We start from the raw sequence: 22,337 nt of genomic DNA on the forward strand, positions 1-22,337 counted from the left end.
GCCTGGGCCCCCTTCAAACCCCTCTGCCTGGCCTCCCTCACCGTCCCCTGAGCCGCAGGCTCTCACCCTCTCCCTAACCTCCAGCCCTCCCCCCCCCCCCCGAGGTATTTTACTGGCTTCTGGGAGCCACTCAAGGAACCATCCCCCAGGCCCTCGTCGCCCCACAGCCTCACTCTTTACCCTAGAGCCCCCCCGCCCCCCGGCCTCTTGCACTGCTGCACCCCGGGGAGGGCCTGTGCACAGCCTGGGACCCCAGGGGCTGAGCCCCCTCCCCCCCCCCGCGGTGAGTCCCACGCCGGTTGCTGCCGTCACAGGGGGAGCGTCCGGAGGCGCTCGCTGCGCCAGGGAAGGGCCAGGCTGAGCTGGGGGGGTAGGACGCACGTGGCTCCCCCTGCCAACCCTGGGGCCCCAGGGCCCCAGCTGGGCGGTGCCAGCTCCAGCCGTAGGCGGCAGCTCTGCTCCTGCCGGGGGCACGTCGCGATCTCAGCCAGACACCAGAGCTTGGGCTGCGGCTCCTGCGTCAGCCCAGCACTGTGGGGCTGGGGGCTTGGCCGCTGGTGCTCTGACTCCAGGCAGGGGCCAGGGCTGCCTTCCTTGGGGCTGCCACCCGGCCCCTCGCCCTGCGCCCCAGGCTGGTGCTCGCCCGCCTCGGCCTCGCTGGCGTCTCTGCCCCACTTGCTGCGGGGGGCCCAATGCAGCTGCTTCTCCTTCCTGAGGCGCCGGCGGGCGTTGGCGAACCACGTGGAGACCTGGCCGAGGCTCAGCTTGCTGGTGCCGGCCAGCAGGACCTTCTCGCCCTTGCTGGGGTAGGGGTTCCTCAAGTGCTGGCCCAGCCAGGCCTTCAGGGCGCCGGTGCTCTCCCGGGAGGTGGCCGCCTTGGCTCGGGACAGCGCCGCGGGCAGGCCCTGCCCGGAGCAGGGGGCGCACAGCACGGGGCCGGGCAGGAGCTGGAGGTTGTAAGCAGCCGTCACCTGGAAGGCACAGGACGGGGCGGTGAAGCCCTCCGTGCAGAGGTGGCTGCAGGAAGGGGCTCGCTGGTGGCTTGCCCAAGCCATGAGCTCCCAGCCCTGCCCCAGAGCATCGCCCCCTGTTCAGCCACATGGGCCTGGCACATTGGTTGGGATCTGCTCCCCGAGGGGAGAGCGGGGCCTTTGCTCCGGCCAATCTCGTGTCCTCCCCCCATATCCTGCCGGGGCTCCCAGTTCCTCTGCTCGTGTGCTGAGCACACTGGGAAGTGCCCCTCAGGGCCGCCCCCGCCCTCTAGGAGGGTCCCGGGGGCAGGCTGGACTCTATGGATACAGCCCGCCCGGGCTAGCCCGCTGCTCCAGCAGCGGTGGTGGGGGGACGACCTGGGACTGTCCCAGCCCTGCCAGATCAGACCCCTGACCCACTGAGCTGATCCTGGGGACAGACAGTCTGTGGGGCAGGGGGAGGAGGGTGCTGGGCAAGACCAGCTCTGCCCCCCCCCACGCCCGAGTACTGAAAGCCACAGGCAGCCCCCTGGGGTTTGCTGGGGGGGGCTCCCAGCACCCACCTCTGCTCCTGTGGCTAGTGTGGCGGCCCCCACCTGAGCTGATGGGGAGGGCAGGACCACAGCTCCTGGAAACTATTGTTGGGGGGGGGTTAGTGTGCCCCTACAGCCAGCTACCCCGCCCCCCACCACAGGGAAGGGAGGCAGGCAAGGGCCAGTCTCAGGGGCAGCGTGTGCACGGCTGGCTGCAGGAGACCAAGGCGAGAGTAGCAGAATGGGCAGTGCTGCCTAGCTGTGACCACTCACCCGCAATGCCCCCCCCCCGCAGTGCCAGGGCTACACCCCAGGAATCCTGGTTCCCTGCCCCGAGACACCCACTAGCCTCCTCCCCCATTTGAACTCAGGGTGGCAGATGCTTTGCCAGTGGGTGCTCGGCCCCTGCCCGCCTCCCAGCCACAATGGGTGCAGCTAACTGCCTGCCCCCCCCCCGTCCCCACTGGGTTGGGGGGGGCACGCGCAGGGCACCCTCTGAGGGGCGGTGACAGCCCCTGCCCCCCCCAATGCCCCAGGCCGGGCAGCGCGTCACTTACTGGCTGTGCAAGGAGACTCAGGTGCAGCGGCAGCAGGTTGGCGTCCTGTGGTGCCGGGTAGGTGCAGGGCAGCTGCAGGACAGTGTGGTGAGCGGGAGGCAGCAACCCTGGGGCCCCCCACACCCCTCTGGGGCCCCCCGGCTTGTTGCCAACCTGAGCCTCCCCCCACACCAGCTGTGCTGCTGACATGCTGCTGGGACCCGTGGGCGGGAGCCCAGAGCTCGGCGCTTTATAGGGGGCTGGGGGGGGTGGCCGTGTGGGGCCAGCAGGGTGATTGACAGCTGCTTAGCAAGGACTAGCAGTCTGGTGCCAGCTTGCGTTAAAGCGCCCGCAGATTGTCTGGGTGGTAAATCCCCCAGCACGGCTGGTTCCCTGTGAGGCAAACATGCCATGGTCATGCCACTGCCACGTTCCCGTGCTGGCCAGCCTGGGGGTGACACGTGGCGCCAGGCTGGAGGAGCCCCGTGCACACGGCGATAGTGCCCAGCTGGCACGGTGGGGTCCTGCTGCACCGAGACATGGGGGGATGGGCTCTCACTGGGGCCCATGGGCGTGACCGGAGGGCAGCAGCGGTGGACCTGGGGAGGCAGGGCTGGTGGCAGGGGCAGGGGGGCCTGGGAAGCAGATTCCCAACAGCAGCAGCCACTCAGCGGTGCCGGGGAGACCCCAGCAGCAGGGCGAGGGGGTGGGTATGGGCGTGTGAACGGCAGCATCTCACCCTGGTGCCACCTGCCCTGCCCCCCAGGACTCTGACTGCAGGAATCCCGCTGCCCTCAGCCCTGCCGTTCCCTCAGTCCCCGGCGGGCGGGTGCCCTGCCCCGAGGGCCCTTCAGGACTCTGCCCCCCCACCTGGCCAGGGCTGACGCAGATGCAGACCCACAGCTGCACGTAGTGTTTTATTTCAGTGTCAGGATCCATCAGAAAAAAGCAGAGAGGCAGGGGTGTGGGGCTCCCAGGGCTGGGCGAGGCACCTGGCGCTGGCAGACCCCGCAGCCGGGCGGTAACCGAGTGAGCCCTGTGTCGGTGGAGACAGGAATCACCAGGGCGGGACAGCAGGGGCTGAGGGGCATCCGGCTGGGGGAGGGGCTGTGTTCGTATGAACATTGGGAAACACGGCACCTCTTGCCCCTGCTCTGGCTGGGCAGTCGCTAGCAGGGCCCATCCACTGCCCTCCCCCAGACCCTGCACCCTCGGGGCTGCCTGAGCCCCTGGCAGCGGGTGGGACTAGGGCCGGGTCTGGCAGGGCCGGGAGCCGGCCCCCCTAGCGGGAGAACTTGCGCACGGCGCGGTACGAGGCTGGCACGGCGAGGTGCTGCGCCTGCCCCCGCTCCTCCTCCTCCGTCAGGTCCTCGGCAGAGCCCCAGCGCTTCCGGGCCTGGCCACTGCCCTTGGGCAACAGCAGACAGGCCAGCGCCCTGTTCCTGCCGCGTGCCGCTGGCAGCTCTGGGGGAGAGAGAGGGCAGGGCAGGGTCAGGGCAGGAGACGTGGCCCCCTCCCAGCAAGGCCTACAACCCCCAACCCCCCCACACACACACACCCTGGCAGCCCCTGTCCTGCCCTGGGGGCACAGCTGCAGCTCAGCGGGTGCACACGGTGGCACCGGGCAGGGAGTGCCCAGCCCTTTGCACGGCCACTCCCCCCAGGCAGCCAGGCTCAGGCCCCTCCCCCCATGCACACGCTGCTTGCGGCCCCCCTCCATGGACCCGCCTTCTGGAGAGGCTGCGAGGGAGGCACCCAACCCCTGGGGCTGGGGGAAGGGGCCCCCCGAAGGGTGGACAGACAGACAGACAAGGGGCATTTCTCACGGGGCAGTGTGGCAGCTCTGTCCAGCGGCTTCTCTGCTCCCAGGTAGTGTCTGGCCAGGTGCCCGCTGTAATCTCGCACGTTCTGCTTGGCACCTGCCAGGACACACGGCTCAGCCCTGGCCCGCCGGGCCCTGCCCCCCCCAGGCGGCCTGGCCCCAGGATGGAGATTGCACCAAGAGGGCTCCGAGTCCTGGGGCGTGACCCCCCCTCCCCCACAGGAGTGACCCAGCGGGCGGCGCCTTGGCTTCAGCCCCCCCCCCCTTCCCAGCGCTTTCCTGTGCCTGCCGCAGTGTCATCAGAGGGGAAGGGCCCCAGGCCGGGGGGCAGGGCCCCAGGCCGGGGGGGCAGGGCCTCAGGCCGGGGGGCAGGGCCTGCTCACCATAGCTCCGGACGAGCAGCTCCATGACCTGGCGGTGCCCATGCAGAGCAGCAATGTGCAGCGGGGTGTAGCCCTGGGGGGGACACGGGACGCATCAGGACGCGAGAGACCGGTGGCTTCAGACCCCCAGCCCAGCCCTGGAGGAAGGAAATGGGGCTGCCCAGGAGATTCCCCACCCCTGCAATCTCCTGCCCGGGGGACATGGGCATCACCCCCTCAGAGAGGCCCCCCCGGCCCTGAAAACGCCCCCTTCCACAGCACAGCCCCCCACTGATCTCCCCGTCCCCACCCTTCCCAGTGAGACCCCCCCAGCATCCAGTTCTGCTCCACCAACAATCACCCCCCCCCGGGCACCAGTGCCCACTGCCTAATCTGTCCTGAAGAGCCTGCGGCGAGGTCTGTCCGTCTGTCCGTCCCTGGGCACCTGCATACTCACGCCCTGCTCGGGTGGGGGTGGGGAAAAGAGAGCACAGGGTTAGTGCAGAGCTCCAGGATCACGCTTCCAGTTAACCCTTCATGCCCTGCACATCCAGTGCCACACTGCCAGTGCAGGGCCATGCAGCCAGTGCAGGGCCATGCAGCCAGTGCAGGGCCATGCAGCCAGTGCAGGGCAGGCACATGCTGGACCCTGGCTGCCACCCCCCCCCACAATATGCCCCATCCCACCTGAGCTCAGGCCCTCGCCCAGCACAGCCCCCTCCGCCTGGTATCCTGGCAAGCCCCCGGCAGCCCCGCGTGCCCTCAGCTCCTCCCACCTGCACAGCAGCTAGGCACAAAGACAGGCAGGTACTCACGTGCTGGGTCCGAGCATGGGGAGCAGCGTGGGGAGGGGGAGAGGAGAACCCGTTAGAGCCAGTCACCTATGGATCACAGCCCCCTCACTGCTCACAGCCTCCCCCCACCCCGGCAGGGCCGGTGCAAGGATATTTTGTGCACTAGGTGAAACTTCCACCTTGCGCCCTCCCCCTCCCCCCATTACATTGGTTCATTGAGGGGCAAATCCCAATGAGCCTTTATAGACCTCAAGGGCCAGCCGTGCCCAGGGGCTGCTGCTCCCCAGACCAGGTTCCCCCCTTCTCGCCCCCTGAACTCCCCTGGAGGGTGCACAGCCCCGTGACCCCTCCCACCCCACCCCGGCGGCCCCCGCCCCGCGTCCACTCACTGGGTTTGCCAGGCGTGGGCCACAGCAGCAGCTCCGCAGGGAGGAGCCGCCGTCTAGGGGCTCCTGCAGCAGATGCATGTGGGCAGAGGCCCCCGTGCGCCTCCCCAGCGCCCCCCTCGCCGTGCTCGGGCTCTGCAGCTCCCGGGAGTGTGAGCTACCACCGCTGCCACTGCCCCTCCTGGAGCAGGCTCAGGGCCCCGCGCCCCGGCCTCAGCTCACATGTCCAGGAGCCACAGAGCCCGAGCACGGCGAGGGGGGAGCTGGGGGGCGCACGGGGGCCTCTGCCCGCATGCATCTGCTGCAGCCTGCAGGAGCCCCCTGGGGGAGGCGCCAGGCCGCAGCCTGGGCAGGAGGGGCAGGGGGCGCGGCTGCTTCCTGCTACCGGTGCTGCCGCCTTTGCAGGGCTCCTGCCCCCCTGCGCCGCGCTGGCTCCTCCACGGCTGGGGCTCACCACCCCCGCAAGCCGACGCTCTGGCTCTCCGGTGCCTCTGGAAGGCGGCTCCTCCCTGCCAAGCCAGGGCACCGCTTTCTGGCGTCCCCAGGGCCGTCCTTAGGATTGATGGGGCCCTAGGCAGTATTATTAAACTGGTGCCCCTATGCCCCACGGCAGCCTGAGCTTGCAGCCCGGCGGGGCGGGGTGGAGGGACAAGGCAGAAAGAATAACAAGACGCCCGGCCCGCCTCACGGTGGCAGAGAGTCACAGTTCCCCGCAGAGACCCCTGTACCCTCTCCCTCCCGCAGAATGGACACGCAGAAGGTTCCTAATTAAAAGCACTAAACTTGGGAATAAAAAATGTCAACCACAGGTTTTTTGATACGCCCTGAAGTTTGTCAGACATTTATTTGCGAAAACTTTGTAGTAAGGGTGAGTCGGCCGTCCTGCTGCACACAACATGAACTATTCTGGAATACATGATGCAGCTCTTCTCTGGTTTACATTTTCTTAATCAGTATTTCTAAGCTGATTTTATATTTTAAATGTACATTTAAATGTTCTCATTCCAGATTACTACATATGTAACTCACTGAAACAGACATTATTTTAAATGAATCAGTCACAGAGGTTTAGTGTGTTCAGAACAATGTTCATTGCTTTAAAAAAAGGGACACTAATTTACTGTGTGCGAGCTCCATAACAACACACACGTTTATGAGATTTCACCAACTTTAAAAAATATGTTTCCAAAGATTTTAGGCATCACAAAGGATTTTATAGCTTACTAAGGTGCGGATTTTGCTTAAAACTAGTTCCTCAGATAGTCAGAAGTAAAGAAAGGGAAACTCTTTGTCCAGCTATCTGGAAGCAAAGGGCTGTTCCTTCCTTCAGCGAAGGGGGGAGGGGGTGAAGGGAGAAATGGATGGACAGAAAGGACAGGAAGACTTTGGAAGTAAGTTTTTTGACTCTAGTAATTAAAATGTGTATTTTAGATAAGGGGGGGTCTTCTGAAGAATTTAAAAAACCGTATGTCTGAAGATCCCAGCATTTAAGGCTAAAGGTGATTGTGCATCTAAAAATCTAGGCAAGGATTTTTTAGAGATGTGATTTTATAATTGTCACCAACTCGCTAATGAAATATTTTTAAAACAAATTTTAAAGGAAGGTCCTGCAGACTGACATGTTCTGAGTAAACATTCCAGCGCCGGACCTTCAGAAACTGACAGTAGATCCCTGGGGGTTGGCAAATGCCTGTTAAACGCTCTCAGTGTTGTGTTAATAGCTCTGGCAGGCTGGAGACTTTTTCTCCTTTAACTACTAGATCCCCTTCCCAGGAGCCTGCAGGAAGCGCCAGTGGGGTGGACACTAAGACCCAGTGGTGCCCCAAATTTTCAGGTGCCCTATGCAGCTGCCTGTGCCTGAGGACGGCCCTGGGCCCCCCCAACCCCTTGCTGCCCTAGGCCACTGCCTAGCTCGCCTAGTGGTTGCACCGCTCCCCCCCCAGGGACCCCACCCTCCAGACCTCACTCAGGGAGGTGGGAGGCCCTGGGCCTGGGGCTGGACAGGGCCCCGAGCCCGCCGAGAACTCACCGATCGCGAGTTGACATCGGCTCCTGCAGCCACCAGCAGCGAGGCCAAGTCCTCCTGGCCGTGCTTGGCCGCCCAGTGCAGCGCTGTCTGTGGGGAGAGGCAGGGCTGGGCTCAGACCCCCTGCTGCCCCCCAGCCCAGCCTCGCCCATCCCCCGAGAGGGCCCTCCCCCCCCATGCTGGGCTCAGACCCCCTGCTGCCCCCAGCCCAGCCTCACTCACCCTGCTCCCCACCATGCTGGGCTCAGGCAGAGCCATCTCTGCCCCACCCCCAGCCCCACTCATCCAGAGCAGAGGATCTACCTTCATCGCACCTCCAGTGGGGAACGTGGGCACCTCTCCCCTGGCCGGCTCCATGGCACCCTCCCATGGGGCTGAAGGGGGGGCTGTCCCGGGGGGTAGTCACTATGTTTAGCCCCTGTGCAGAGACCAGTGACAGTGGGGCAGGCCTAGGCGAGTGCAGAGAGGGAGGAACTATTTTCAGGCCCATCAGATGGGGAAACTGAGGCCCAGGGAAGGGGCTAGCCGTGAAGGCCCAACACTGAACCAGCATCAGAGCCAGAAACAGAACCCAGGAGTCCTGCTCCCAGCCTTGAGCTGAGTCCACCTGCCCACTCTGCACTAGTGTCCCACTGGGGCCCCCTGCCCTGCGCCCCCTCTGCCAGCACTCAGCTCGCTGGGGAGGAGCCAGGGAGCCCCGGCCCTGGAGTGCAGCAGGGAGGGGGCAAGGCTGATCCTGGGTCCCAGAAGGCTCATACTTACAAACTGCTCCCGGCCGAGACGGTTGCCGGCACCAGCAGGGACGGGCGGCAGGGACGGGGCAGAGAAGGAGACATGTTAGAAGCATCGCATGGGGCCCCCGGAGCCAGCGCGGTGTTGGTCCAGCGTGGGGGAGGCCGGCCCAAACCTTCCATTTGGGGCAGGAAACATCTGGATTTGGAAACCCCTGGGGGGAGCTGTTCTCCGGGCCTCGGGCCCCCTTCTTCCCTGGCTGGACTGCTCTGCTCCTGCCCCCTGGGGCTGGGCTGGGCTCCCATCCAGACCCCCGGGCTCCCGCCAGGGACCAGGGCTCAACCAACCCCCACATCCCCCACCCCCAGCCTCTGCGGGAGCAGCCAGCTCCACGGCCCCGACTTACCCCCTGAGCCGCACGGGAACCAGAGTCCAGCAGGTCAGTGACGGGGGGGAGAGAGAGACAGAGAGCAGGAAATCAGACACTGCCGGATGGGGGGGGGGGCAAGCGGGCGGGGAGGGGACAGACAGGTGAGGCCCGTGGGTTCATTAGCTGCAGGAGGGGCTGGGATTTCACAGGAGTTTGGGGTCCCAGGCCCCTCTGGGATTCGCAAGGCAGCGCAGAGGAATTGGGCGACCCACCCCCAGCTCCAGGTCAGGGCTGGAGGGAGCATGGGCCTGGCATGGCCCTGTACTCACCGAGGTGAAGTCCTGCAGCAGTCCCACGGGAGCAGAGAGAGAGAGAGAGAGAGAGAGAGGAAATGGGTGAGCTCAGGTTAGGGCTGGGGCAGCCCCCCCCTCTGGGACACAGAGGAGCGGGTCGGGCACAGAGCCTCTCCTGCTTTCTCCAGACCAGCTGAGCACATCAGGCCGGGCATGAGGGCCACACTTGCCTTCCTGGTGGCCAAGGACGGCTCCTGTTTGAGCAGGTGACTCAGGGTGAGCAGGTGCCCGCTGGCTGCCCCCTGCAGCCACTCTTTCTCCACGGGGTCCAGCTGGGGGGAGAGAGGCAGTGAGTGACAGATAGCAGCACCGGGGCCCGGCCGGGCACAATGGCCCTCGGCCCAGAGAGAGATGGGTTCCCACTAGGGCTGTCAGGCAACTGAAAAAATGAATTGCGATTAATCGCGCTGTTACAGAACAATAGAATACAATTTATTTAAATATTTCTGGATGTTTTCTACATTTTCAAATATATTGATTTCAATTACTACACAGAATACAAAGGGTGCAGTGCTCACTCTATGTTATTATTTTTATTTCAAATATTTGCACTGTAAAAAAAAAGAAATAGTATTTTACAATTCACCTCATACAAGTACTGTAGAGCAATCTCTGTATCATGAAAGTTGAACTTACAAACGTAGAATTATGTACAAAAAATAACTGCATTCAAAAATAAAACAATGTAAAATTTTGGAGCCTACAAGTCCACTCAGTCCTACTTCAGCCAATCGCTCAAACAAGTTACATTTGCAGGAGATAATGCTGCCCACTTCTTGTTTACAATGTCACCTGAAAACGAGAAACAGGCAATCACATGGCACTGTTGTAGCCGGTGTCACAAGATATTTACATGCCAGATGCGCTAAAGATTCATATGTCCCTTCATGCTTCAACCACCATTCCAGAGGACAAGCGTCCGTGCTGATGATGGGTTCTGCCTGATAACAATCCAAAGCAGTGTGGACTGACGCATGTTCATTTTCATCATCTGAGTCAGATGCCACCAACAGAAGGTTGATTTTCTTTTTTGGTGGTTTGGGTTCTGTAGTTTCTGCATCGGAGTGTTGTGCTTTTAAGACTTCTGAAAGCATGCCCCACACCTCGTCCCTCTCAGATTTTGGACAGCACTTCAGATTCTTAAATCTTGGGTGGAGAACTGTAGCTATCTTTAGAAATCTCACAGTGGTACCTTCTTTGTGTTTTGTCAGATCTGCAGTGAAAGTGTTCTTAAAATGAACATGTGCTGGGTCATCATCTGAGACTGCTATAACATGAAATATATGGCAGAATGTGGGTAAAACAGAGCAGGGAGTTCAGTCACTAATTTAATTAATGCGTTATTTTTTGTAATGAGCACCAGCAGCATGGAAGCATGTCCTCTGGAACAATGACCGAAGCATGAAGGGGCATACGAATGTTTAGCATATCTGACATGTAAATACCTTGCAATGCCGGCTACAAAAGTGCCATGTGAATGCCTGTTCTCACTTTCTGGTGACATTGTAATTAAGAAGTGGGCATCTTCTGTAAATGTAAACAAACTTGTTTCTCTTAGCGATTGGCTGAATGAGAAGTAGGACTGAGTGGATTTGCAGGCTCTAAAGTTTTACATTGTTTTGTTTTTAAGTGCAGTGATGTAACAAAAAAATCTACATTTGTAAATTGCACTTTCACGATAAAGAGATTGCACTACAGTACTTGTATGAGGTGAATTGAAAAATACTATTTCTTTTATCATTTTACAGTGCAAATATTCGTAATAAAAATAATATAAAGTGAACACTGTACTCTTTGTATTCTGTGTTGTAATTGAAATCGATATATTTGAAAATGTAGAAAACAGCCACAAATATTTAATACATTTCAATTGGTATTCTATTAACAGTGCAAATCATTGCAATTAATTTTTTTGAGTTAATTGTGTGTGTTAACTGCAATTAATCGATGCCCTAGTTCCTACCTCTCAGCAGCACCAGGGCCCGCAGGAGGGGGCCTCACAGGCCCAGAGGGAGACGGGTTCCCACCTCTCAGCAGCACCGGGGCCCCGCAGGGCTGGGGGGAGGGGGGCTCACAGGCCCAGAGGGAGATGGGTTCCCACTTCTCAGCAGCACTGGGGCCCCGCAGGGCCGGGGGGGGGCCTCACAGGCCCAGAGGGAGACGGGTTCCCACCTCTCAGCAGCACCAGGGCCCCGCAGGGCCGGGGGGAGGGGGGCTCACAGGCCCAGAGGGAGACGGGTTCCCACCTCTCAGCAGCACCAGGGCCCCGCAGGGCCGGGGGGAGGGGGGCTCACAGGCCCAGAGGGAGACGGGTTCCCACCTCTCGGCAGGGAAGATGGGCAGACCCCAGCTTGAGAACACGGGACGGGGATGAAGCGAGGAGGGGCTCAGCGTCGGCTGCCGGACGGAGTCGGGGCTCTCACCTGGGAAGTGACCCAGCAGCTCCGACAGAGACCCAGAGCCTGAGCACCTGTGCAGGTCTCTGCAGCCTGCCTGGCCTTGGGGCTCACCAGAACAGTCTGTGCTTCAGCCTCCCTGTGCCGTGTCCGGGGGACGAACAAACCCGCCTGTTGTGCCAGCGCCGTGCGAGTGTCACTGGAAGGCTGGGCGAGGTGCGGTCACCCCGGCAGGGCACACGAGTCTCTGCCAGGGGCTGGCTCAGTGGGACTGGCTGAGCGGAGCTCACGGTGCCAAGCAGGAGGGCGGGAGCCCTGGAGGTCCTGTCTAAGGAGGTGGGGAGGCTGCACGGCCTGCCCGGGCAGGAAGAGGGAGATCCTGGGGGGGGAGATCCTGGGGGCCCTGGCACTGACGGGGCCTGTCCTAGAGACTGTTCCACGGCTGGGGGCGTAGCACCGATCCTGGGCATCCGACACCCCATCCTGCCTACTACTCACCGCCACAGAGCTGGAGCCCAGGCTGCTCCCTCCATCTTCGGAGGCATCCTGCTCCGACTCAGGCTGCCGGGAGAGCAGAGGGAGAGGGAGGGAGGTGCATGGGGCTGCCTGGAGAGGGAGCTCTCCCCACACATGGGGGCAGGGGGAGTGACACAGCTGCAGCCAGTGCCCACTGCCCATTCTGATGGCACCATGGGACACCACAGCTGGGGGAAGGCCCCAGCCCCACCTCCTCCCCACCTTCCAGGGGCTGGAGAGCTGCCCATTTCTGGTGAACTCCCCTGCCCTGCCTGCCAGGCCTCCGTCTGGGTGCCAGGCTCTCCGCAGCCCAGGACTGACCCGGGTTCCGTGTGGCAGTGACCCAGGAGCCGCCGACCAGCTCGGCCAGCAGAGCCAGGCCTGAGGTCAGGCCCCTGGGATCTGTCTGCTCTATGGAGCGGGGCCAGGAATCCTGCCATGTCTGCTCATACCGGACCCCGGCTGGCCCACAGGGGTGCTGGCGCCTGCAGAGCACACAGAATCCCTGCCGGGGCCCGGCCCAGCCCCTGCAATTCCCCAGCACCCCCATTCAGTCCCTCAGCAGCACGGCCCAGAGCACCCCCATGCGCCCAGGAGCTCCCAGCCACTCCCCGTCTGCAGCGCCAGGAGGCCTCAGCGCTGCCTCCTGGTGGAGCACCCAGCACGTGTCCTTGGAGACACTAGGGTGGGGTTCCCCTTTCCCCCACGTATCCCGCTAGCAGGGCAGATCGGGCGTTGGCAGCTGCCAGTGACCCCAGACTGCTGCTTGGGATCACTGTCTGCAGCGCCCCCCAAACACCCGGGGCTCTAACCTGCTCCCCATGCCCCATAGTGCCCCCTGCTGCCCCCTCCCCCAAGACCACAGTCCCCCACCAACACATGCCATTCTCTGCCCATTCACCGGGGGTGTCTCCCACAGCACACCCCTCCCCCTGGGTCAGATACCTTCTACCCTGTGAGTCCCTGGGGGGCCCTGCCTGGGGGCGAGAGCCCCACATCTGGCTCCTCTCGCCACCACTGGTGCACCCCTCACCTTGGAGACGCTCTCTGCATCCTCCTCTGCCGCTCCTGGGGGTTCAGGCTCAGGCTGTGGGTTGAGGGCTGTAGCAGTGACCCCCTCGAGGCTGCCCCAGGCTGCAGTGCTCTGCCCCCCAGGACACATGCCAAGGGAGGAATTCAGGATGAGCTGCCTGTGGGTCTGTCCCCACCACTAGCTGGGAGCACAGGGGCTGCAGTGAAACAGAGCCGCTGGGGCCCCAGCACAGAGCTCTCCCCCGTCCCCTTCCCCCGGGGCCCAGAGCTCTCCCCCTTCCTGTCCCCCCCGGGGCCCAGAGCTCTCCCCCTTCCCCTCCCCCCGGGGCCCAGAGCTCTCCCCCTTCTCCTCCCCGCAGCCCAGAGCTCTCCTCCTTCCCCTCCCCCCGGGGCCCAGAGCTCTCCCCCTTCCCCTCCCCCCGGGGCCCAGAGCTCTCCCCCTTCTCCTCCCCGCAGCCCAGAGCTCTCCTCCTTCCCCTCCCCCCGGGGCCCAGAGCTCTCCCCCTTCCCCTCCCCCCAGCCCAGAGCTCTCCCCCTTCCCCTCCCGCCAGGGCCCAGCCTGGAACACAGGAGCCCCTGGCTCCCAGCACCTGAGCTCAGGTGGGTCAGGGTGGGCAGCTGCCTGAGGGGAGAGCCCCAAACCCAGCCTGGCCCCAGGGCTGGTCCCACAGCAGGGGCCAAACCCCTCAGCCCCCCTTCACCACGGGGCCTCGGGGAGCTGCACAGCACGTGTACCTTGCCTGAGCCCGATCCCCACCTCTGCAGCCAGCAGCGCCCCACCTGCCCTCCCCCAAGCTCCCAGGGCCACACAGGCCCCCTTGGGGCAGGGGATGTGGGGGGCTGCTGTGGTGGGAAGGGGCCAGGGAGCCAAGGGAGGGGGGAAGCCCATGGCAGTGCCATGGGGCGGGGGCCAAGGTCTCACCGAAGCACTGAAGTCAGTGACCAGGATGTGGGGCAATGCAGGCCCTTCCTCTGGCCCTGCCCGCGGGCCCTCCCACAGGGCCATGCCGGCCGGTGGGCCGGGCCAGGCGCCGCTTCCTGGGAGCGCTGCTACCGCACCAGGTACGTCTCGCCCTGCGGGTCAGATCACAGCATGTCATGGCCTGGTGCACCCCGCTGGGCCCCCCCAGGGATCCCACCCCTCACCTCCCCCTGCCGGACCAGGGACAGCTTGTTCCCAAGCTCCATGAAGGCCTCGTGGGCTGAGCTGTGGGGACAAGGGCCGGGTCACGCAGGGCAGGGCCTGTTCGGACCTCCCTGGGACGGGGACTCCCGTTCCTGCCACTGGGGGCCAACCACAGCCCCTTCCCCAGGGGGGCCCCATCCAGCTGCCCCCATCCAGGAGCCAGACAGCAGGCTCCTGGCAGCAGCTGGATTCCCATGTTAATCTGGCCCCTTTCCCACCAGAACAAGGCACGAAATGCTGGAAACCTCCTGTCCCCCAGAGCATCCCGGCAGCCAGTGTCACTGCAGCTGGAGCAGCCCTATGGAGCCCTGGCCTGGGATCCCACCTCCCTAACATCCTGTGGTGGTGAGTCCCCCAGGACAAGATCAAGATCATGCCGAGAACTCCTTTCTATTGACTGACCCCTTCCTGCCCCATCTCCCAGCGCAGAGATCCCCTCCCCATTGGGCCGGGTGCTCCGGCACCCTGCTCCAGGCTGAGGAAGGGCCTGGTCACCCACCCTCAGTACAGGCTTAGGAAACACCCAGCCACAAACAAGGGACCACGCAGACCCAGGTCCATCTGCACAGGGATAAAAGCCCCGCAGCATGGTCGTGGCTGGCCCAGGCCAGCTGACTCGGGCTCCGGGGCGAAGAAATCACCATGCAGACGTTTGGGCTCAGGCTGGAACCGAGCTCTGGGACCTCCCCCCCTGCAGGGCGCCTGAGCCTCTGCACAGTGATTTTCATCCCTGCAGCCAGAGCCCAGGCCAGCCACGGGGTTTTAGCCCTGTGTAGACGTAGCTCCGGGGGCCAGAGCTAACAGCTGGGGGTGAAGCAGCACCACACAGGCCTCTGTGCAGCATCCAGCAGGACCAATGGGAACATGCAGCTAGCATGGGACTGAGCCCCATGGGTGGGCAGGGTCACACACCCCGGCAACTCCATGGGCAGGCAGGGTCACCCCCACCCAGGCAGCCCCAGAGCCCCACGGGTGGACAGGGCCCCCCCCAGGCAGCCCCACGGGCAGAAAGGATCACACACCCCGGCAGCCCCAGAGCCCCATGGGCAGGCAGGGTCACCCTCCCCCAAAGCAGCCCCAAAGCCCCATGCGGAGGCAGGGTCACACACACACCGGCAGCCCCAAAGCCCCATGGGCAGGCAGGGTCCGTCCCCCCTGGAAGCCCCAGAGCCCCATGGGCAGGCAGGGTCACCCCCCCCGGCAGCCCCATAGCCCCACGGGCAGGCAGGGTCCCCCCCTCAGCAGCCCCAGAGCCCCACGGGCAGGCAGGGTCCCCCCCGGCAGCCCCAGAGCCCCACAGAGAGGCGGGGTTCCCCCCTCCCCCCCAGGCAGGAATGCTGGAGTGCTCAGCAGCCCACGGCAGTTCGAGGTCACTAGTTCAGCGTGTTGGTACCTGCTGGAAGCTTCTCCCCAGGGCAGAAGGGAGCTGCCAGGACCCCCTGGCTGCAGGGGTTTTCCTGGAGAGAGTGCTGGAGAGGAGGGCTGGCCTGGCTGGGATCACACACAGCCCTATCTCCCCGAGCAGACTTCCAGACAGGAACCCCTCCCAGGGCTCCACCCAGACTTGCCAGCTGACAGCTCCCCGGGGGGGGAGGGAGCACTGGGTTTAACGTGACCCCTTGCACAGGGGCCATGGGGCTGGAAGGGGTCCGGGGGCCCAGCCACTCCCTGCTCAACAGCCCCCAAGGCAGTGTCCTCCAGGAGCACCTGCCATGCCAGCCCGAGGGCAGTCTAGGGGGTTGGCTCAGGCAGTGCGCACCAGAGAGCCGTCACCCAGATCCTACCCCCAGTGGGGCCAGGCCAGTTTGGGTGAAGCCGCGGCTCCCAGAGACGAGCCCCACCACTTACTGGCACCTGCCAGGTTTACATTACAAGGGTACCAGGAGAGACACAGGAACGGCCACACAGGCTCAGCCCCGAGACCCACTGCCCCAGTCTCTAACAGCGCCAGCCCCAGACATGTCAGAGGATCCCACAGTCAGTCAACGGGGAGAATTGGATCCCCACAAAGTTTCACCCTGATCTCCAATAGTCAAAGATCAGGTCAGACCCTGGAACTCTTCCACACATTTTGTCAGCATTAACTGTAACATCTCTGGTGATTAGGGATCATAGAATCCTAGAATCTCAGGCTTGGAAGGGACCTCAGGAGGTATCTAGTCCAACCCCCTGCTCAAAGCAGGACCAAACCCAACTAAATCATCCCACCCAGGGCTTTGTCAAGCCTGACCTTAAAAACCTCTAAGGAAGGAGATTCCACCACCTCCCTAGGGAACCCATTCCAGTGCTTCACCACTCTCTGAGTGAAAAAGTTTTTCCTAATATCCAACCTAAACCTCCCCCACTGCAACTTGAGACCATTGCTCCTTGTTCTGTCATCTGCTACCACTGAGAACAGTCTAGATTCACCCCCCTTGGAACCTAGCCAAGTTCTTGGCTCAGTGACCTCCTGTGGCAGTGAGTTCCACAGGCTAATTACACAATGCGTGAATAAGAGTTTCCTTTATCAGTTCTGAATTTCCCACCTGTCGGTTTCACTGGCTGTTCCCCGGTGCCTGTGCTGTGGCTCAGTTTTTCCAGCCTTGCTCGTTCTCATCACCCTTCCCTGACCCCCCAGCTGCGTGCAACGGGGGCCCAGCGCTGCCCACAGGATCTGCACCATAGATTGATGCAAAGGTGCTGGAACATTCCCCGTGTTATTCTCCACCCCGGTCCTGGTGCAGCTCTTCTGCCTGCAGCTGCGCATTGAGCACAGGTCTCCACTGCTGTCTGCAGTGGCACCCACCAGCTCCCGTCCCTGGCAGGTAATCTAGGGAGGTGTCAAACTGTCCCCACCCATGTGCATCACTTTGTGTTTATCGCCACTGACTCCCATTTGCCACCATGGTCCTGGATTCCAAGGCCAGAATGGACCACTGTGATCATCCAGTCTGACCGGGCCAGAGACCTGCCCCCAAACCATTCCTAGAGCAGAGCTCTTGGAGAAACCGCCCATCTGGATTTAAAGGAGTCAGTGATGGGAACCCACCCCGGCCCTGGGAAGTCGTCCAGTGGGAAACTACCTCACTTTTGAAAAATTACACTGTATTTCCTCACTTGTCTAACTTCAGCACGTCCCGTTGGATGGTGTTAGACCTTCCTCTGTGCCACTGAACACCACCCACCAGCTGGCAGCTGAAGTGAGACCAACTGTGTCGTCCATTCCCCTGGCTACGTCTGCCCTCTCCAGCCCGGACGAGTTACCTTCCCGTCAGCTGCCACGTTTGCCTGCACCCTGCCCACCTCCTGCTCAGATCACTAATAACACAGGTCCCAGCATGGCACCTTGCAGCCTGCTTTGACCTTGTGACATGGTGAGAACTGTGACCATTCCTCCCTGCTCCCTCTAGGCCGTTTGACTCTCACCCGTGATGACAATGAGCCTCTCTAGTAGCTTCTTGTGTGCGACCTCCTCCACCCAGAGGTTGGAATCGAAATGAATGAGGCCACCCGGTTCCCCTTCCCAACACAGGTCTGCACCAAGATCCATTTCGAGTTACACCTTCACTTAAACCACTGCAGCTGTGTGTGCAGACCAGCCCTGCACAGGACCAGGCGGGGGACACAGCACCTTTGCCAGCTCTGGGTCCAGGCCAGAAGGGCCTGCCTGGAGCCCCAGAGCGAGCCGGCTGGCCCCCCCACACCCAGGGGTGCCAAAGGGGCCACTGCTGGCTGAAATCACCCACAGTCCATGAGAGGCAGCCAGCATCTCTCTCCGGAGCCCGTGGTCAGAGCGAGTTCTGGAAACACTCTGGCTGGGGCTGATAAACAGGGCTGCCCAGAGATGGGGGGCAGGTGGGGCAATTGCCCCAGGCCCCAGAGGGGCCCCCACGAGAATATCGTATTCTATAGTATTGGAAGAGGCCCCTGAAATTGCTTTGCCCCAGGCCCCCTGAATCCTCTGGACAGCCCTGCTGATAAATGGTTAACAAATCGGTTACTCAGCCATTGTGCAACAGGGAAGCTAAGCCCAAACCCCATTCCTGTTAGCACAGGGGAGAGGCAAAGGAACAAATAAGAGGGGAATAGAAACCGCTATATCCTGCCCTGACTGCAGCCGCCCCAGCCTGGGCCATTTCTGGCAGGAGAAGGCGGAGACTTTCCGGAACTGTCCCAGAAGAAACAGGACAAAGGAGCCCAGGCAAGGGGGGCTGGAGCTGAGCATTTGGGGAGCAGCCAGGAGAGGCGTGGTTCAGGCAGCTGTGAGCAGCTGTTTTAGGGCAGGAGCCTGGGAGTCAGGAGCGCCCAGATGGGAACCCGCCCGGCGTGTCTCCCTGCTCAGACGTGGATTATCTCCCAGGTTGGATCCGTAATTAAACACCGACTAATCACACTCTCAGGATATTAAACATGTAACAAACCCGCTTAGCTCTGGCCAGAGACGGGGAGCGGGAAGGTCACCCAGGCTAATGAGCAGCAAGCGTGGCGGTGTCTCCAGGCACTGACCCCCACAGCTCTCCTAGGGTAAGGACAGACTTCATCACAGCCACCCCCTTTTCCCCAAGCTGGGGTCAGACCCTGCCTAGCGCAGGGGTCACCGCCCACTGCCCCAGATCCTATGCACACAGCACTGCTAGCATAGCACCCCCCTTGCCCCTCCTAGTGCCAGGCAAAGCCCCCCCGCCTGACTATTCCAGCATGGCCCCAAGCAACAACAGGCCTAACACCCATTCTGTCCTAGAGCCAGAGCACCCTGGGCCAGACCCAAAGAGAAGCCCGGTTCCTTCTGGCAGCACGTTCCTTCCGCCTGTGCTGCTGGGAGCGCATGGCCCACGCTCAGCAGTGACCACATCCTGGGGGCGCCTGGGGCGGCCTTTCAGCCCATGGCTCCTGGCAACAGCCCCATACTCTGCCCTCAACTCCACTCCAGCTCGCTTGGCACGTGGCCGGATTCCCCTGGAGCCCAGGCTCTCGTCCCAGCCCCGAACCCTGGCCCTTGTGCTCTTCTCTGAACTCCCTCAAGTTTCTCATCATGGCTGGAGCCCCAGGCTGAACACTAATGCTGGGGTGGGGGTGTCTCCAATGGGACCAGGGTCTCCCCAGGGGCCAAGCACCGATCTCTGGGGGATCTGCCCGGGGGCCAAACACTGATCATGAGGGGTCTCCCCAGGTGCCAAGCACCGATCGGGGGGGGGGGTGTCTCCCCGGGGGCCAAGCACTGATCCTGGGGGGTCTCCCTGGGGGCCAAGCACCGATCCTGGGGGGTCTCCCCGGGGGCCAAGCACCGATTCGGGGGGGGGGTCTCCCCAGGTGCCAAGCACTGATCCTGGGGGGTCTCCCCGGGGGCCAAGCACCGATCCGGAGGGGGGTCTACCCGGGTGCCACGCACCAATCCGGGGGGGGTCTGCTAGGGGGCCAAGCACTGACCCTGGGGGGTCTCCCCGGGTGCCACGCACCGACCCTGGGGGGTCTCCCCGGGGGCCAAGCACTGATCCGGGGGGGTCTGCTAGGGGGCCAAGCACTGACCCTGGGGGGTCTCCCCGGGGGCCAAGCACTGATCCGGGGGGGTCTCCCCGGGGGCCAAGCACTGACCCTGGGGGGTCTCCCCGGGTGCCACGCACCGACCCTGGGGGGTCTCCCCGGGGGCCAAGCACTGATCCGGGGGGGGGGTCTCCCCGGGGGCCAAGCACTGACCCTGGGGGAGTCGCGAGTCTCTCCCTGGGGCGGCGGCTGACATGCTCGCTCCGAGCTGGATTTTGGGCCCGGGTCCCTCGGCGCCGGGGCAGCCGAGGCAGGGCTGGACGCGGAGCCCCCGCGGTGCCTGGGGATGCGGGGACTCCCTAGGGACCATCCTCCCCCAGCCCTGGCCCACCTGGGAGCCGGGGTCCGCGGGCGGGGCCGGCGGCCGCTGTTGCTCCAGCAGAGGGACTCGGCGCTGGGCCGGGGCGCTGCGGCGGGCGGGGCCCGGAGCGCACGGTCCAGCCCAGGACGCTGCGCCCCGGAGCGGCCCGTCCCGGGGTCGAGCCCCGAGCCCCGCTCGAGTACAGCCGCCGGGTTCGGGCCGGCCCGGCTCGGAGCCCCAGCAGCCGCGGGGCGCTCCCGGCCGGGCTGTTCGCGGAGCGCTGCGCGCGGGACAGGCTGCGCCCAGAGCGCAAGAACCGGGCAGGCGCAGCCTAGGGGCTGGGGGCGGCCTGCCGGAGGGCGCAGCCTAGGGGCGGCCTGCGGAGGGGCTGCAGCCTCGGGGCGGCCTGCAGTGGGGTGCAGCCTAGGGGCACAGCTTGGGAGGGGCTGCCCAGGGGCACCCTGCGGAGGGGAAGGAGGCTGGGGGCAGCCTGCCGGGGGCTGAGGGCACAGCTTGGGGGCTGCCCAGGGGCACCCTGCGGGAGGGGAAGGAGGCTGGGGGGCACAGCCTAGGGGCTGGGGGCAGCCTGCCGGGGGGGGGCTGAGGGCACAGCTTGGGGGGGGGGGCTGCCCAGGGGCACCCGGCGGGAGGGGGAAGGAGGCTGGGGGGCACAGCCGAGGGCTGGGGGCCAGCCTGCCGGGGAGCTGGAGGCGCAGCTTAGGGGCTGCCCAGGGGCACCCTGCGGGAGGGGGAAGGGGGCTGGGGGGCACAGCCTAGGGGCTGGGATCCTCTGTCGGCAGGAGCCAGGCACGGGGCTGGTCCGTCCATGGCAGGAGCGGGCAGTGCAGGCAGCCTGGCAGGGGCTCAGGCACCAGCCCCCTCAAGGCCAAGGGAAAATTCCTCCGGCCGGCAGGGCGAGGGGAGCCTGGCCGGGGTCCCTGCCGCAGGCCGCTCGCTCCTGGAAGGATAGGCCAGGACCCTGCGGGTGCCTTCGGCCCGGCTGTAGGCCAGGCACTGCTGGGCTGGCATGAGGGCGGGGGGTGAGAGCTCATGGCCTGGTACAAAGTCTCTTGCCCAGCCCCAGGGGAAGGGTGGGGGCAGCTGAGGGGCTCCCTGCTGGGGAGGGGAGGGCACACGCCTTCCTCGGCTTGACGCAAGGAGCAGAATCCCACCAGGAGTTTTCTCTGCCGACTAAAGCCAGATGGGTCAGTGCTGCTGGGGAGCTCCCCAGGCAGGGAGGGTGCTCCTGGCCGGAGCAAAGGTCGGGTGTGTCTGAGGGCTCTTGCAGCCTGGGAGCCTATGGGGTCTATCCTGTGTGAACCAGCAGCGCTCCCATCGAGTATCCCAGAACATCACCACCTGTCCCTCTTCAAAGCACTGGAATGAGCCCAGCCCCTCACAGCACGGCCTTAGGGCCATTGTCCAGACCAGCCAGCTGAGGTGGGCAGTGAGGAAATAGCGAGTCCGGACCCTGGAGCTCCCAGGGCAGAGCGCTAGCTGGAGCGGCACTGGTGCAAGATGAGGAGAGAGCACAGCCATGCTGTCATCTCCAGGCTGAGCGGCACTGCTGCCTCGCAACCATCTTCAAACCCAAATGTGTCCCCTGCCTCAGCTCCCCATTGCAGTGCGACACGAGGCTTGGCCACGCTAGGGAGGAGCAACTGGGGCTTCTGCAAGCCCAGGAATACATCACTCCTGGGGCAGCTGGAGGAGAACAGGGCCCCTGCTGTCTTGCCCTGGCCCTGGCCCTGGCACACCTGGGGCTCATGCTGAGCCAGCACCTTTCCTGGGGTGGAAGATACGTAGCCCCACTTGCCCCAGCTCTTACTGTGCAGCAGCTTCATCTGTGCACAGCCTGGGAGAAGGGGGCAGCCCTTTGCCGCTCAGCTGCAGGAGCAGCCAAGCCCCTGCCCAGCAGCAGCATCCAGGGCTGGAGGCCATGGTGGGGTTCTAGCCCCTTCTCCTCCCCCCCCCTCCCCAGATAATCAGTGTAATGCAAATGGACAGAACTAAAACGCTGAGATTAGCTGTTATAATCACATGTAAATACTCCCCCCCAATCCGCTCAGGGAGGGGCAGCCTGGGTAGTTCAGCACTGAGTTACGGGGGATTTAGGCTGTTTACCACTCCATTAATTTCATCCCTGCGCACCACGAGCGGCCGTAGAGGGCAGCCCAGCTCAGCGCTCTACAGTCAAGGTCACAGGGGCAGCTGAGAGCATGAGTGAGCTTTGCCTGCCACAGCCCGCAGGGCTCATACCCATCCTGGGAGGCTCCACCCCAAGCAGCTCAAGCCAGCGGGGGGCTCACCTCAGGAATTCCAACACAGGCCCCAAGGGCCCTTCCTGGCCAGGCAGATTGTGGCAGGTGGCGGCCGCAAGGGAAGCACTTCACAAGCACACCCCCCGCCAGCCACACGCAGGCCCAGGGTGCAAGGAGGGAGGCTGTGCCAGACCAGGGGAGCTGCATGTTGGCGAAGGGCCCCTGTGGCCCCAAACCCCA

The 22,337-nt window shown here is 63.5% G+C and overlaps 2 protein-coding genes across 11 annotated transcripts; both read right to left on the reverse strand.

Annotated features, from left to right (window-relative positions):
• Positions 1–308: 308 nt before the first annotated feature.
• Positions 309–2,831, reverse strand: LOC120380185 (iroquois-class homeodomain protein IRX-3-like). The gene is made up of 2 exons (XM_039497670.1): positions 2,062–2,831; positions 309–971 (listed from the first exon to the last, which is right to left on the reverse strand). The coding sequence occupies exons 1-2, from the start codon at positions 2,248–2,250 to the stop codon at positions 309–311; spliced, it is 852 nt and encodes a 283-aa protein (XP_039353604.1). The 5' UTR covers positions 2,251–2,831.
• Positions 2,832–2,944: 113 nt separating this feature from the next.
• Positions 2,945–19,837, reverse strand: LOC120381078 (ankyrin repeat domain-containing protein SOWAHC-like). 10 transcript variants are annotated; one of them, XM_039499141.1, is made up of 13 exons: positions 15,409–16,185; positions 13,752–13,903; positions 12,831–12,941; positions 11,780–11,842; positions 9,056–9,157; positions 8,862–8,873; positions 8,371–8,376; positions 7,434–7,520; positions 5,040–5,062; positions 4,682–4,684; positions 4,246–4,318; positions 3,867–3,959; positions 2,945–3,504 (listed from the first exon to the last, which is right to left on the reverse strand). In XM_039499141.1, exons 1-13 carry the CDS (start codon positions 15,647–15,649, stop codon positions 3,403–3,405), a joined length of 1,068 nt encoding a protein of 355 aa, XP_039355075.1. In that variant the 5' UTR covers positions 15,650–16,185; the 3' UTR covers positions 2,945–3,402. The 10 variants fall into 10 exon arrangements, with proteins under 10 accessions (XP_039355075.1, XP_039355076.1, XP_039355079.1 ...); XM_039499142.1 differs by lacking the exons at positions 5,040–5,062; positions 15,409–16,185 and adding an exon at positions 19,689–19,837 and having other exon boundaries at positions 4,682–4,687; XM_039499145.1 differs by lacking the exons at positions 5,040–5,062; positions 15,409–16,185 and adding an exon at positions 19,689–19,835 and having other exon boundaries at positions 4,682–4,687; positions 12,831–13,011.
• Between the last annotated feature and the right edge of the window lie 2,500 nt (positions 19,838–22,337).

This window comes from Mauremys reevesii, linkage group 13 (assembly GCF_016161935.1).
Source record: "Mauremys reevesii isolate NIE-2019 linkage group 13, ASM1616193v1, whole genome shotgun sequence".
Taxonomy (NCBI): Eukaryota; Metazoa; Chordata; order Testudines; family Geoemydidae; genus Mauremys; species Mauremys reevesii.

What these genes read in the sequence shown, in the direction of transcription:
- LOC120380185 (XM_039497670.1), bottom strand. Translation starts at nt 2,250, where the DNA reads ATGTCAGCAGCACAGCTGGTGTGGGGGGAGGCTCAGGTTGGCAACAAG. An exon ending in TGAGTCTCCTTGCACAGCCA is followed by an intron (nt 972 to 2,061) that starts GTAAGTGACGCG and finishes TGTGCCTTCCAG; the next exon opens with GTGACGGCTGCTTACAACCT.
- LOC120381078 (XM_039499136.1), bottom strand. Translation starts at nt 15,649, where the DNA reads ATGGCCCCTGTGCAAGGGGTCACGTTAAACCCAGTGCTCCCTCCCCCC. An exon ending in TGGGGAGAAGCTTCCAGCAG is followed by an intron (nt 13,904 to 15,408) that starts GTACCAACACGC and finishes TCTGACCCGCAG; the next exon opens with GGCGAGACGTACCTGGTGCG. An exon ending in TGGGCTCCAGCTCTGTGGCG is followed by an intron (nt 9,158 to 11,779) that starts GTGAGTAGTAGG and finishes CTCTCCCCCCAG; the next exon opens with CTGGACCCCGTGGAGAAAGA.